Raw genomic sequence first — 14,298 nt, 5'->3', positions numbered from 1 at the left:
TTTCTCACTCTTTCTTTTTTTAATTAAAGGTGTTTAATTATGTTTCATAGACTGTCTGCAAAAGTAATTGCTTTTATAGCTTACATTATAATAGATTTGAATTGTCATTCCTTCACCAGTCTTACTTTTTGTGTCTGATAGATAGATAGATAGATAGATAGATAGATAGATAGATAGATAGATAGATAGATAGATAGATTGATAGATCGATAGATAGATAGATAGATCAAATCCTGCACTAAAAAGATTATCGCTTATTACTGTGTGTTGCAAATGGCTGGCATTGGATACTCCTTCCTTCATCCTAAATAAGTATCTTCTTACAAAACTTTGTCACATTATCAATTATTTTTCAATATATTTTTGTGAAGTCTTCTTTATACAGTAGCCTATGCATGATGTTACTATCAAAATGTTATATCTTAGAATGCTTTAATATAAACCTGTGATTTGCTTTCAATCAGAGCCGACGTTATTAATATAAATTCAAATTAAATTCACCTCTTGACTGGTCTAGGAATCCAACAGCACTCTAAAGGGTTGCCCCCCTCAAGGGTTAAAATATCCTGAATAAATATTTGTACAATAAAGGTGTCACATACACATACATACAGAGTACGACATGCAGTGAAATTCTTTTTACGACTGTCCAGCATGAGGGAATAGAATGGGGAGAAAAATAAAACAAGGAAAAAGAAGGCAGATAAATAAAGAGTATAAATTATGTAAAATATAAAATATATAAAGATATATATGAGGAAAAGTGTATATACAAGGTATGCTTATGACAGTAAACAGTAATCACATAAGGGTTAATGTGATTGTCCTTAAAGTGAACGTGTGTGCGGTGTGGTGTGGTATAAAGTGCACTGTGCTGTGCAAGTCCACAGTTAAAGGGACAGTCCAGAGATTTAAGTATCGTAGTGCGAAAAGAAAAATATTTGCAGAAAAGTGTGGCGATGAAGAGAGTGGACCAGTTTTTAGATCCTGGGTGTTTCTTATTGGTCTTAAAAATGAAAATGCTTACCCAAAAAAACTGCTATACTTACGTTTACATTTAAATGACACACTGGGTAGATTGTATTTTAGAGGTTTACAGTATTTTTGCCTGATAATGGTAATGCTAAGTTTAATCATGGACCATTTGTGATACACAGTACACTGTGAAGTTATTTAAGATTGCATGTTTTGGTTTTCAGTCCTGAATAAACAAGTAAATAAAACAGACTGATGCCTTAGTTATTTCAGCTCCTGTCATGGACTAATGACCTGAAATATTATCCAGACAAACAGTATTACCATTCGAAGTCTATCTTCTGCTGGTGGGTAGATACGTTTTTACAGTACCTGTGATGCATTTGTTAGGAGATAGTATAGCAATACGTGTTAATGTCATACAGCGTTTGCTGTAAACACTCTAAAAAGACGACAATAATAGTAGCATAACAACTATAATAACATACCAGTAAAACTAGCATTGCCATGTTACATCTCCAGAGTCCTGTGTTCAATCCTGAGCTCGGGTTACTACCTGTGTGAATTGTTTGTTCTCCCCATGCCCATGTGGGGTTTCACTGGGGTTCTCTGGTTTCTGTTTATTCCTCAAAACATGCTGGTGAGTGGACTATCCTGAATAAATTCTAGTCTCATGGTGAGTGTTTCCAAGACAGGATAATAATAATAATAATAATAATAATAATAATAATAATGATAATCCATCATTGTGTGTACTTTTTGGACATCTAACTGATGCTCCACCTCCTTTAGGGTGCTTCTTGCACCCAAAATACCAGGGTTACAGAAAAAAACTGTGACGGGTCATTTCTGTTTCTGAAAGTTTCTATTGCTGTCATATTGTCTATAAAGTGTTGCCTTTGCTCTATTAACTTCCGTCCAGTTTGAAGGCCAGACTCTCACACGCACTTCTTAGAGCAATGCACTATAACAAATCCAAAGAACTCCACAGAAATGGGAATGCATGTTTAATTCTACTGCTGTCAGAAAGAAAGCGTCGGCTACACGAGGCCGAATCACCTTTACACTGACTGCAGTCCACCACTGAGCTCATTTGTGCCTTGCGTGGGTGTTTGTAGCTTGAATCTGTCAGACTTTTGTCCAGTGTGACTGTTAGCAGTGTAATGCATGTAGAGACAAGGCTGCTATTTTTTACCTCTAATTTGGACCCTAATAAACAACTCTGCATTGTGTAAGGGCAGTCATACTCATCATCGTGTCATCGTTATTTCCAGAAAAAATGACAATAAATTTTCAACAAGCCACATTTACCACGCATCATATATATATATATATATATATATATATATATATATATATATATATATATATATATAATCATGAATATACTCAAAACTTTACAAAAATGTGAGTCTTTTTTAGTCTTTTTACTAAATCCAATTTATTTTATTTCAGTGCATAGAAGCAAAGAAGTACTGCTGGTATTTTCAGGAAGGATACCCCACCTACTTCATGTAAGTCCATTTTCACCATATAAAAGTAATCTCCTTGATCGCTTACGTTCATTTATTGCACTGTCCTCCTTTTCTCTCAGCTAACGTGTGCCATCTTAACAAGCCTGACTGTACACTATTCACACAGTAGCCTCATTATTCCATCCTGTCTAGAAGTTGGATGGAAATCTGATGCTAGCTTTAATACAGAGAGTTGCACATCCCCTCTATTTAAGCCTGCTATTTATTCTCATTGACTGCTAGCTTCAGTGTCGGAGTGTGTTCATTAGGAAGCGAGCAAACCCACGCATGAAAAAGGATCACAGAGGTAATGAGATAACACCAGATCTCACTGGCTACAGGAGGCAGACCTGGCTCAACTCCAGATAGAGCTCCATCTGCCCCTGTACAGGAAAAGGAGATTAGATTGTAATTACACAGTAGTAATCTACCTTCTGCACCATACACACATAAACACACAGACAATTTATACGTTGTAGAACCAGATGATCTCAGTTCAATCTTGCAGTTTAACAGTACTGATCTCAAATAACTTGCTATACACTTTAAGAACTGTATATGGCCTCCTCAGTATTTTAAGGTATAAAACACAATAAACTCAGGAGGCATGTCATTTCTCGTGGATATTGTGAGAAATGCATGGCATCTGCAGTGAATTGAGTGCTGGTGATTATCCTCTGTTCACTTTTTTCCTTGACAATATTACATTTAGCTAATACAGGTTTGGAAGTAGGTTTGTAGGTTTTTCCGTTTTAAAATTAAGTGAGACAATGGTCCGCAAACAAAAGTATAAGCCAATGAGCATTTCCACTATTTTAGGTTTGAGGGAAAGTGAATGAGGGCATACTGATCATTTTCAGCTTTGCTCTCTGGTACTCTGGTACTAAAAAATCACGAAAACCCAGCTGGATAATGTATATTTAAGGCATTAAAAATCAGCAAACATATACATTTAGATATCATATTTTACAAATTGGCTGTCGAATGTCCACAACATTTCCACTGTTAAGATGGCTCGCAGAAGGAGAGCACAGAAAAGGTGAAGTTTAACGGTTGTACCACAATATTTTTTAAGTGTTCAATTCAGTCAACTGAAATGCTGCTAAATAACATTACTGTAAAAACTGTAATCATGTTCTTACTTTAACCCTGAACTTCACATTTATTTTTCCTTTCCACCTTTGTGATTTTGTGGTTATCAGTTTAGAAATGGGACTGAGGTATATTTTTTTTAATAATGGTTTCTAAATTGTGCAGTAAATACGTTTGCTCAGATGAAGTTGACTCCTAGGGCCACTCTATAGGAAGCCAGTTTTTATCTTTCACAGGTGAACCTTTATACTTTTTATACCCTAGAGCATGTGGATCTCTGTACTACACCCAACAGATTTTAGCTTGGAAGCCTCAGTATCAAGAAGGTGAACTAAAAAGTGCACAAAGGAAATTTTTTTTTTTTTTTTGCTGGATTCAGCACTCTTCTTATATCCTCTTTATAAGGATCCATGTTTATAAAAGATTAAAGTTTTGCATCAAGAGACTAAAAACAGTCCTTGAAACCTCTCCAAGATGATGAAAGCTGGCCGTGGGTATGTCTTGGGTCAGACCATAGATCTTTTACTTGCACCATTCCACATTCATTTATTCACATCTGAGGCAGAAGCACGGCAGCGCAGTTTGATGATTTAACTCTTGTGGACAGGTGTGTGGGTGGACTCAGGGCCACAGTGTTTGAGTCATTGCCGAAAATTTACAGCACTATTTATTACCTCTGCGGTTGTGTGTTCTTAAAGGCTCAGCTCATCATTTTATTTTGCTGAAGCCCTAAAATACCGGGAATTGTTGAATAAAAAAGGGTTACTGCATTATAATTTACCCATAAATGTTAATAGCTGGTTTGGTGCACTTGGGTTTATTTCATATCAGTATGCATGTTTACAGATACAAATAAAGAAAAAACAGCAGCACTGTTTAACTGTCTGTTTCATTAAGGACTGAGGAGTGTGTTTGGTTAGATAGAAAGTGCCGAAGATATTATTATTATTATTTTTTACTTTGATCTTTTTTCTTTTATTTAACATTTTTTTTATAAGCAACATTGTGTATAGAGACTAGATCTAATGCTACTATAACAAGTGACATTCTACATGCAAAACCAGTGGCAGGCCGTGCATTGGGTACCTGGGCCTTCAGTGAGGACTTACCTGACTTAATCCACCATTATAGAAACCATCAATACAATACTAAAACGCAATATAACAACACGTGGCATTACAGAGAGAGGCATTTCGCTTATGGAGGGTGAATACCATTTTACTAAAGCAAGCTTCAAAATCTCTACACTACAACCACAACTGCGTCACCCACATCATCTGGAGCAGTTCAAAATTAATATTTGTCTAATAACATGACAAAAACATAAAATAAAATAAAATACAACCTACTCACCAGAGATGCAGTCTTATAATTAGCACCGCTCCTCAGAGGCTGTAATCCAGTGGTACCGCTCGTTATCACTGGTCTGGAAGTGGAGAACAAACACTTTTCCAGCCTGAGACAAGCTAGCTAGCTTCGGGGTTGGCCAACCTCTCCTCACGATGTCTAGCTTTACTTAAAAAATGTATTTTTAAGTATGTCCAAGACCAAATCAAATTCTCTTCCTCCGTCAGCCATTGTGGGTGTAAAAAAAGTCTAACTCAAATGTATTAATGTGTGCAGAGCCACACACGTGTTTTGCCAGTCGAACTTGGCTGTAACAGTTTTCAATCAGAGGACGGAAAAATGCTGACGCTAATTTGGGCCAGCTAGCTGGCCCTGTGAGGCAAATATTAAATCTGATTGATTAAAGAAACAGACCTGTTGCTAATAGAGACTGTAGTAAAAGAGACAGCAGAACAGAATTCGCAGGCCCTGGGCAGATTAGATTGACTGGGCAGCACATAGAGGCTGAAATCTGATTGGACAAAAATTTAACATCCATATACACTTACTGGAAGCAGTGCAGCCAAGAGAAACGCTATGAAATGAAGAGAATAAACTGTTGGAAATAAGTTAATATAATTTCATGGAACAAATATTAGCATTTAGGTTGTAAATGTAGTTCAGTGCTTCTGATAGTGTTTAGGCCAGCAGAGAAGGCTTTGCTGGCCCTGACCACCCATCAGTGTGCAAAAACAGATCATTTTATTTTCTAAAACATTTTCTACTATTGGGAGTTAAACTATGGATTGTAAACCTTATTCACCACAAGTTCTTTCTAAATTCTGGTTTTCCCCAAAAAGGCAAAAGTTAGAAACATTCTGACTTAATTTATCCAGTATCTGATTCCACACCTAATTAATATGCATTTTTTTTTTTATAGATCTTGCTAAGACAAACTTAAATCTAAATCTTTCACAATTTTGGTGAAATATAATGAAGGTTTAATGAAGTTGAGGTACCAAATGTTATTATATGACCAAATAAATTGGACACCTGACCATCACGCCACCAACCAAACTGTTAGCACAAAGTTGGAATCTCACAATTATATAGAATGTGTTTGTATAATGTAGCATTGCAATTTCACTTGCCTGTGATGAGGGTTAAAATAACTCCTCGAATAACTCACATTATATGAATACAAAAAAGCATTGAGGCAAATTTTTTGCCTCGATGCTTCCTTTAGTCCATTTAACTACACATGGAGGACTGTGTTTCCCCACGAACCATTATTACTGATGCACCACCCGCTAAACGCTGGGCCGCTCTGGGGTTTCATTTATAAACATGTGTACACCACTTTACACGCAAAGGTTGTTTGTGCTTTCTGTGTCTCCAATTCCCTTCTCGCCTTCTGTGTTTCAACGTTGTGTGTATGCATGGAGTTTACTTACAGGTGCACACTTTTCCCGTCAACTTTGTTTTTTTTTTTAAAATCACAACCTTTGTGTGGAAAGTGGGGTACACACATTTTCAACCTCATTTTGTGCGTACGCCACGTTTATAATTAAAACCCCTGGACAGGTAAACACAAGATGCTGCAGATTGAAAATGGAGGAAGGGAGAGAAAACAGTGAGGGTCGAGGAGAAGATTCAGGCCAAAGAACAACAGAACGTTTCCAAAGTTTGGGATCATATCAAACTAAACCATAAAGAAAACGGCATACAAAGCGTTTACCTTTTTTAAAATACTTTGAAACTGATTATTTTTTTATTTATATATTTGTATTTGCATTTGCATTTGCATTTTCATGTAATATTGCAATTTAATGCACAAAATGGGTTTAGTTTTCACAGATTGCAATTTTAGCAATAAAATGAAATGTTTTTCTAAAAAGGAAAGAAATTACTTAGTTCATTTTAAGAGACCTGCCTTATAGTATTGCTCTTCCGTAAAGAAAATGTACTTCTTATTTGATTACTCGAATAATTGATGGACTAATCAGTCAATATTCGATTACAAAAATAATTGAGAGCTAAAGCCTTCAAACATGTTCTAGCATGACAGTTCACCTGTACACAAAGTGAGTTCTATGAAGACATGGTTTGTGAAGGTTATAGTGGAAAAACCAGGGTCTTAACCCCACTGAACCCCTTTGGGGTGAACTGGAACAGGCCTCCTTGCCTAACAACAATGCTTGTCATCAGTAAGGCTTTTGTGGCTGTATGATCACAGATCAACACAGCCATTCTCCAAAGCCTTCTCAGAAAATTTTTGGTTATTATAACAGTAAATCGAAACAAAATATGTAATGAGATATCCAACAAGCACATATAGTCGCGATAGCCATGTGTCCACATACATTTGGGCAAATAGTGTACTGTAATTTATAGGCAGGGAAAAAACAATTTTTTCGCTTTCTGCTGTGCAGAACCACTGATGTCACCCAGAGCACACCGACCTCTGTCTTATCTTAGCTGCCAGAGCAGGCAAGCTGTCTTTGAGGTGATGCATGAGTCCCTACATGATTTATTAGAGGTGAGGAAATGAAGTCCCACTCTAGGCACTTGATCTTCTCGACTAAGTTCCCATATCCAGGCAAGCTGTATTCTAGTGTAGTAGGTTGCCTTTATCACTCCCTCTGTTGCAGTCTACAACTTCAGCTGAAATTCTAATATGCATTTTGTATTTAGAATCATGAAAACTGTTTTAATTGGTTTTCACCAAGTCATCCGGTTAAGGGTTCCTCTAGACAGAAAATTAAAGAAACCATCTAGGAATGTAAATGTTTAAGTGATACAAAACCTGCATTTTAAAATGTAGGCCTAAAGTTGCCAAGCACCTTAATAGGGTTTTTTTTTAAGTGTTTTTATTAGTTTGCAATCTCAGTTTCCTAAACAAGATGGTTTTGGAACCTGTAAGAATTTACAGTATATATACAATCACTGGTATTTTGCCAAAGGGCAAATCAAACCAACGTTTATTTTTTCCCCTTTTAGAATTAGAAACACTTAATTTGGATTCATCAGTTTTCTTAGTTTTTACCCCAAAAAAAAGAGTTGCAATTCTCAATTTAAACCTCTTAGAAATGTTTTAACCTAATTTCATACAAATGGGTTATTTTAATAAAATATAATTTTCTTTATACCTCCTTGAAGCGGACCACAAAATGCTTCATATTGCTTGCAATAACAGATATTAATGATGGTATCCTTTTCTAATTTCGCAGCTCAGAAGCAGGTGGTGTGCGTTTTTTGGAAACAATCTCGCAAATAACTGTAGGAGTGTGATTCTTCAGGCAGAGATCCATTACACCTGACTGAGCCAAGTAAATATCAGATTCCACTTTGCTCTTTAAAAAGGCAGCTATTGTCTCTGAAAGTGTGCCAGTAATTGGTCTCCTCAATTAGAGACATTTTATGGAAAGGTTATTATCAGTGGGTAATTATCCTCTTTAGTCTCCTTGGTGGAAGCAGAGATCCTCCAGAAAATTACCATGGTGTCAGACACACAGGACGGCATTCAATCATTTGTCTTTTTATAGCTAGAACAGAAGAGACTAGCTCTAACTGTACTTTTTTTTAATGCACTCCAACACTTTTAATTTAAGGTCACAGTTGAAATTAAATAGTGTGAAACTTTTCACATTTGTCATACATTTTTTTTAAGCCATTGTCTCAATTTTTACGTAGCCTTTAGTGCGTAATTAAACAACTAAATTACTCTCAGTCTAGTAAAGAATATAATTTATGTCCACATGCATGGCAACAAAAAGAGCAGAATATTTCACAGTAATACAAATACAGATACTCACACACACACACACACACACACACACACACACACACACACACACACACACACACACACACACTCACACACATGCCTAAAGGCAGATATGCACCTGCATTTGTGACCTCTTATTTTATCTAATGTTGAGCTAGTAAATGTTTAATCAAGAAGTACTTTCTCATGGAATATAATCAGTTTTAATAAGTTTAAATAAAGTCTTGAACTTGGTATCAGTGAATAGCTCAGAACATTTACGTTTAGATTCAGAAACAGATTTGTCATTTTGATATCAAACATCGTTTTTAAGGAGTCTAAAATCTAAGTCAAGCTAAATTTGGTCATGTGCCATACTGTAGTATCCACAGTTCAAAGCATTTTTCAGGATTTTTCTCAGTATCCAAATGTCCAAATATACAAATCTGAGACAGATATAAGATATAAGTAGATATAATATTTATGAGATTTTTCCCCTTAAAATGTGTTGTAAATAACGAATTTTGTGATGAATAATGACATTTTTTTCCCTCTTAAAATCAACCAACAAAATTCAAGTCAAAACAATTCAATTCAAATATAAATTCAAGGCTTACAATACTGAACAAAACCTGGAAGGACAAGTGTGCAAACCCCTTACTGCATTTAACTTAAAGCGTATTTTGCTCCCTGTAAGAAAGCAGATCTATTAAATGATGGGAAGATTTCTTGTCTCTCTCATCTATTTCAAAACGTTGACCATCTTCTTCTCAAGCCAATCCTTTGTTGAGTTGGACTTGTTGATTATTGTGAAAATGTTCTTCACAGTCAGCTGTCTAACAGAGACTTGCAGGGTTTGTGACAAAATAGATACACAGCTTATAGCTAGAGCTCCATTCTCAGCTGAACACAAACAGCCCTTCGCTGTTTCATGCTACCATCATGTAATGCCACCAAGTGATGTGGGTGGTGTTGATAACTTTTCTGATAAGTCTCTCTTGCAATGTTGCCATAGGTCTCATAGCTTTTTTTATAATAATTGTAGTCTTTTTGCCAATTTTGAAGGACACCCTATTCTTGATAAAGTGTCTACAAGGGACCCAGTGTGTTGATGATATAGTAGCTCTTTTGAATGGCGCCTTTTAACAATGAGATTATGCACATTCTTTATAAGCTCTTTGTAAAACGTCTTCATCACTGTTGTAACAGATGGTGAGATCATCAGATAAAACCAAGAAAATCTTACAAAAACAGCTTTATCTGGACTTGGAATCACTTCATTCATGACAAGTGTTTGATAATCACTATTACATTTACATATCCTATTATAAAAGTTAGCACATGCTTCTGCAACCAGTATATGGTATGTTTGCTCTGTTGCATTTTTTTGTCCATCATTTATATTTGTTTTATCACTTGAATTTTGTTGCCTGTTATATTACAATGAAGTTTAAAAAGGTCTAATATGAAAAATATTGCAATTAAAAAATGTGGCTATGTAGATTGTTTAAATTAGTTTTAGTTAGGAAATTAGTCCAATTTAGTAAAACACTGGTCAAAGATCAAGATATTACACTAGTCCAATTTACTGAAGACTCACATCTCCAATTGTCTGCATATACTTTATTTTACAAAATGAAACTCAAAACTAAGACAACCATGAAAAATATCATTTGTGCCATTTCTTTCTAAAAGAGTTTCACATAAGCAAAGGCATTTGACTTCATTCCACTCCATTTCACTCCACAGAGAGTGTCCTCTGGGTATTATTGCTGCAGGCCGAGTCAATGCAACAAATTTTTTAGAGGTTTAAATGCTCTACCATTTTTCACTTAGAAATTAGTATTTTATACAAAAGTGTAACATTTAACATTTCTAACATTTTCCCTCTTTAGCTGGAGTACATTCAGCTGGGTGGGAAAAGTGGATCTGATAAAGGTGACCAATCAGCTTCCTCTTCTAAAATGTTTTTATTCATTTACAGTGTAGACAAAGAAATCACTTGAGCTCTAAGGTCTCAATGTCACAGTTAAATAAACACAGTACACACTGCATTAACACCCGATCGCTTAGATTGTGAGTGCAAAGTTTGCATCAGCCAGTTTCGAATCAGCCAAAACATACAACCTTGCTGCTTGAGGATATGACTCATTTAAGCAACAACAACTTCAGGTCTTAGCTAAATTTTTTATTTTCATTTCTCCTTCAAAGACATTCCATCCACTGTATACCATATATGTGTCTCAGTCACCAAAGATGCATTACATGTATGTGTCAGCAACGTGGTCTGAAAAATATTAATCCAAATAGAAATCTAATGTCGGGGTCTTTTAGTTTGTGTATGACTCTCACTGATGGCACCTGGCTACATGAATCTACAGTCTGGTTTAATAGGAAGTCAGCCCCATGCCTGCTCCTTTATCCCATTCTCTTTTGCATTTTTATTATTTTTTTTAACTCTGTTGTACCGGACACCAAATAATCTGAAAATAAAAATAAAGCCTTGTATTGCTATGTTTTAATTTTCAAAGAACGGGAAGGTGTACCCATTTATAACAATGCTTATTAATTAATGCAACTCCTGGGGAGAATTAAAGTATGTTTAGTTAAGTCTTAGGATATCAGGCTAGTTTCTTTTCATGCTAAATGTTTGGTCTGAGTCTGTTTTCACTTGTGTTGCTCTAACAGTCTTCCACTTAGGTAAAGAGGCACTCCAGGTCTCGCTCTCACAATGCCACTAATACCTTCCCTCTTAGACCCATTAAGCGTTCCAATATTGTCAAGTATTACTTATGGTAGCCCCCTCTGCCTCTGCATCTTTCTGGTGGACAGTAAAATGTTTTGCTGTTTCCTGTCTCCCTTAAAAATAGATTTTACTTTGTGACTTTCACTGTTGTGATCCACTGTTGCGTCTCAGTTGTGGCTCGGCTGCCAATAAAGCTAAAAAAATCCTCTCCGAAAATTATACAGTAGCCCCACTGTTATGCCGTGTAGCTGAATTGCTAACCTGATCAGTAATGGATAAAGAGATGAATAAAAAATCTGGTATGTAGATCTATGCCATGGTCGGCATCTCATCCGAAACTTAATTCCAGCATAACAGAACTTCTGTTACGAAGGAGTTATAAGAAAGATTTGTCTATTCCTATCCAAACAGGCCTTTCAGGTGCTTGTACACAACCTTATCATTTTCAGACTGGACTACTTCACCTCACTACTGACAGGTCTGTCTAAACGCCGGTCGACCTTTTCAACTGTTCAGAATGCATCTGGATGACTTGTTTTTAACAGTCGAAGTTCTCTCACACCACTTCATTGCTCCACTCCCTGCACTGCTTTCCTGTAGTAGCAGACATCAAATTGAAAACATTGGTTTCTTGTCTCCAAATCCAAAACAGATTCTGGATAAGGGTGTCTGAGAAAAAAAAAAGGTCTAAATGTAAATCGAATTTTATTTGATTCATTTTAAATGTAAAACTGTAAAAAAAAAAAAGTTAACTTTTATTCCCCAGTTTTCTTTAAACACTTAATTTAATAAACAATTTCACTAATTATCACATAAATTCAGTCTCCATACAACCAGTGAAGCAGCAAACTTACAATATGACCATTATTCCTTGGCGTATTTTGCATAGTTTGTACATTTTTAGGATTTTGCTTTGAGAAGCTTCATAAATGTTTTACAGTGCACAGTGGAAAAAGATACATTTAAGAAGGTAATAAATGGTCTTTTTGGGGACTTCCAGTAGCCTGTGATGAACAGTGTAATAAGAAATGGCATTTTATCATGCTTTTGTGAAAGATGATGAGCTCCTGTACTGAGCTGTATTCTAAATTTAAAGTTTACATTTAAATATGGATCTTTTTCTATCTTTTACTTGTGTTTGCAGGCAGATGTGATGACAGACACCCTATATTTACAAAAGTATTGAGACACCTGTATTTTCCAGCTGTGTGTGAATCTCCTACAAACTGTTACCACAAAGTCGGAGGCATGAATGTGTATAGAATGTCTTTGGATGTGTGTAACAAAAGATTTTTCGGAGACCCAAATCTCTCCCAGCATGACAGTGCCCCTGTGCACAAAGCCAGCTCTATGACGATATGATTTACATGGGGTGGAGTGGAAGATCTTGAGTGACCTGCTATAGAGTACCTATACCTTAACCCTACTAAACACACTGCACCCAAGGCATTCTTGTGTAAATCGGGCATTTGTATGCACTAGCCCAGAGAATGAAGTGTTTCATACTGAAAGTAACTTACAGTGGATTATTTAAATGAATAATAAGGTTGTTTGCTCTTTGACCTGTGAACATTTCTTCATGTTGTACATGTTATGCTTCGGTGTTCTGTGTTATCACCTGTTGTCCATGTCTTGTTGGAAAGTGCTGTTTGGCTTTAAATGTAATTGGATCAGATCTGGTGGCAGCCGGATTAATCTTAAGTTACTCCGTTGACCTATATGAAGTAATCTGACTCTATACACTATACTTCCAGTTGGAGAATTAATTCTTCCAGTGGCACTAAAGAGTTGCACAATTGCATATGTTGTTAATCAATGTACACTTTCTCCAAAAACCTACTATATTGCAGTTAAAACAAATATTTGTGCCTCAAATCATTTTGATAGACTTCCTGTCTAATAATAAGTAATAAATATATGTCAAAGAATTAGTAATATGATTCTTAAATAAATGTATGATCATGTATGCGCCCAGGATAAGTTTCCAACTTTTTTTTCAATAATAGTTATTTTATAATTAACAAAATATATACAGGTGCATCTTAATAAAATAGAATATCATGGAAAAAGTTGATTTATTTTAGTAATTCAATACAAAAAGTTTGAATCAAAAAGTTACAATATTTTGGGTGAAATCACTATTATGTCAACTCATACAGATTTTTTACATGACCACAGGTGATGGTAAGAGATTGTGAAACATTTCCTTTGTGCTGTATTGTGCATGCACATTAATGGAAAGTTGAATGGAAAGAAAAAATGTTGTAGAAAAAGGTGTAATGAAGCCCATTCAAGAATTTTGGTGAGATTCACTGAGACTTCAGCTGGAGTCAGTGCTTCAAGAGCCACCACGCAGAGACGTATTCATGGGCTACAACTGACTCATTCCTTGTGTCAAGCCACTCCTGAACCAGAGACAATGTCAGAGGTGTCTTACCTGTGCAAAGGACAAAAAGGACTGGACTGTTGCTTAGTGGTCCAAAGTACTATTTTTCGATGAAAGAAAATTTTGCATTTTATTTGAAAATCAAGGTCCCAGAATCTGGAAGAAGAGAGGAGAGGCACAGAATCCAAGGTGCTTGAGGTCCAGTGTAAAGTTTGCATAGTCAGTGGTGGTTTGGGGAGTCATGTCATCTGCTGGTGTTGGTCCACTTTGTTTTTATCAAGTCCAAGGACAACACAGCCGTCTACCAGGATGTTTTAGAGCACTTCATGCCTCTCTCTGCTGACCAGCTTTATGGAGATGCTGATTTAATTTTCCAACAGTACTTGGCACCTGCCCACACTGCCAAAAGTTTAAGGACCATGATATCCATGTGCTTGATTGGCCAGCAAACTCTCCCGACCTAAACCCCGTGGAGAATTTATGGGGTATTGTA

General features: G+C 36.1%; 1 protein-coding gene across 3 annotated transcripts in view; it reads left to right on the top strand.

Annotated features, from left to right (window-relative positions):
* Window positions 1-14,298, top strand: part of vopp1 (VOPP1 WW domain binding protein) — a 68,764-nt gene that overhangs the window by 30,118 nt on the left and 24,348 nt on the right. For all 3 annotated transcript variants that reach the window (XM_046848492.1, XM_046848490.1, XM_046848489.1), the window contains one exon: window positions 2,431-2,489. In XM_046848492.1, coding sequence (XP_046704448.1) covers window positions 2,431-2,489 — 59 coding nt within the window. The remainder of the gene's footprint in view (window positions 1-2,430; window positions 2,490-14,298) is intronic.

The sequence above is a fragment of the Silurus meridionalis genome, chromosome 4, assembly GCF_014805685.1.
Source record: "Silurus meridionalis isolate SWU-2019-XX chromosome 4, ASM1480568v1, whole genome shotgun sequence".
In the NCBI taxonomy this organism is placed as follows: domain Eukaryota; kingdom Metazoa; phylum Chordata; class Actinopteri; order Siluriformes; family Siluridae; genus Silurus; species Silurus meridionalis.
This window is presented reverse-complemented; position numbering and strand designations above follow the sequence as displayed.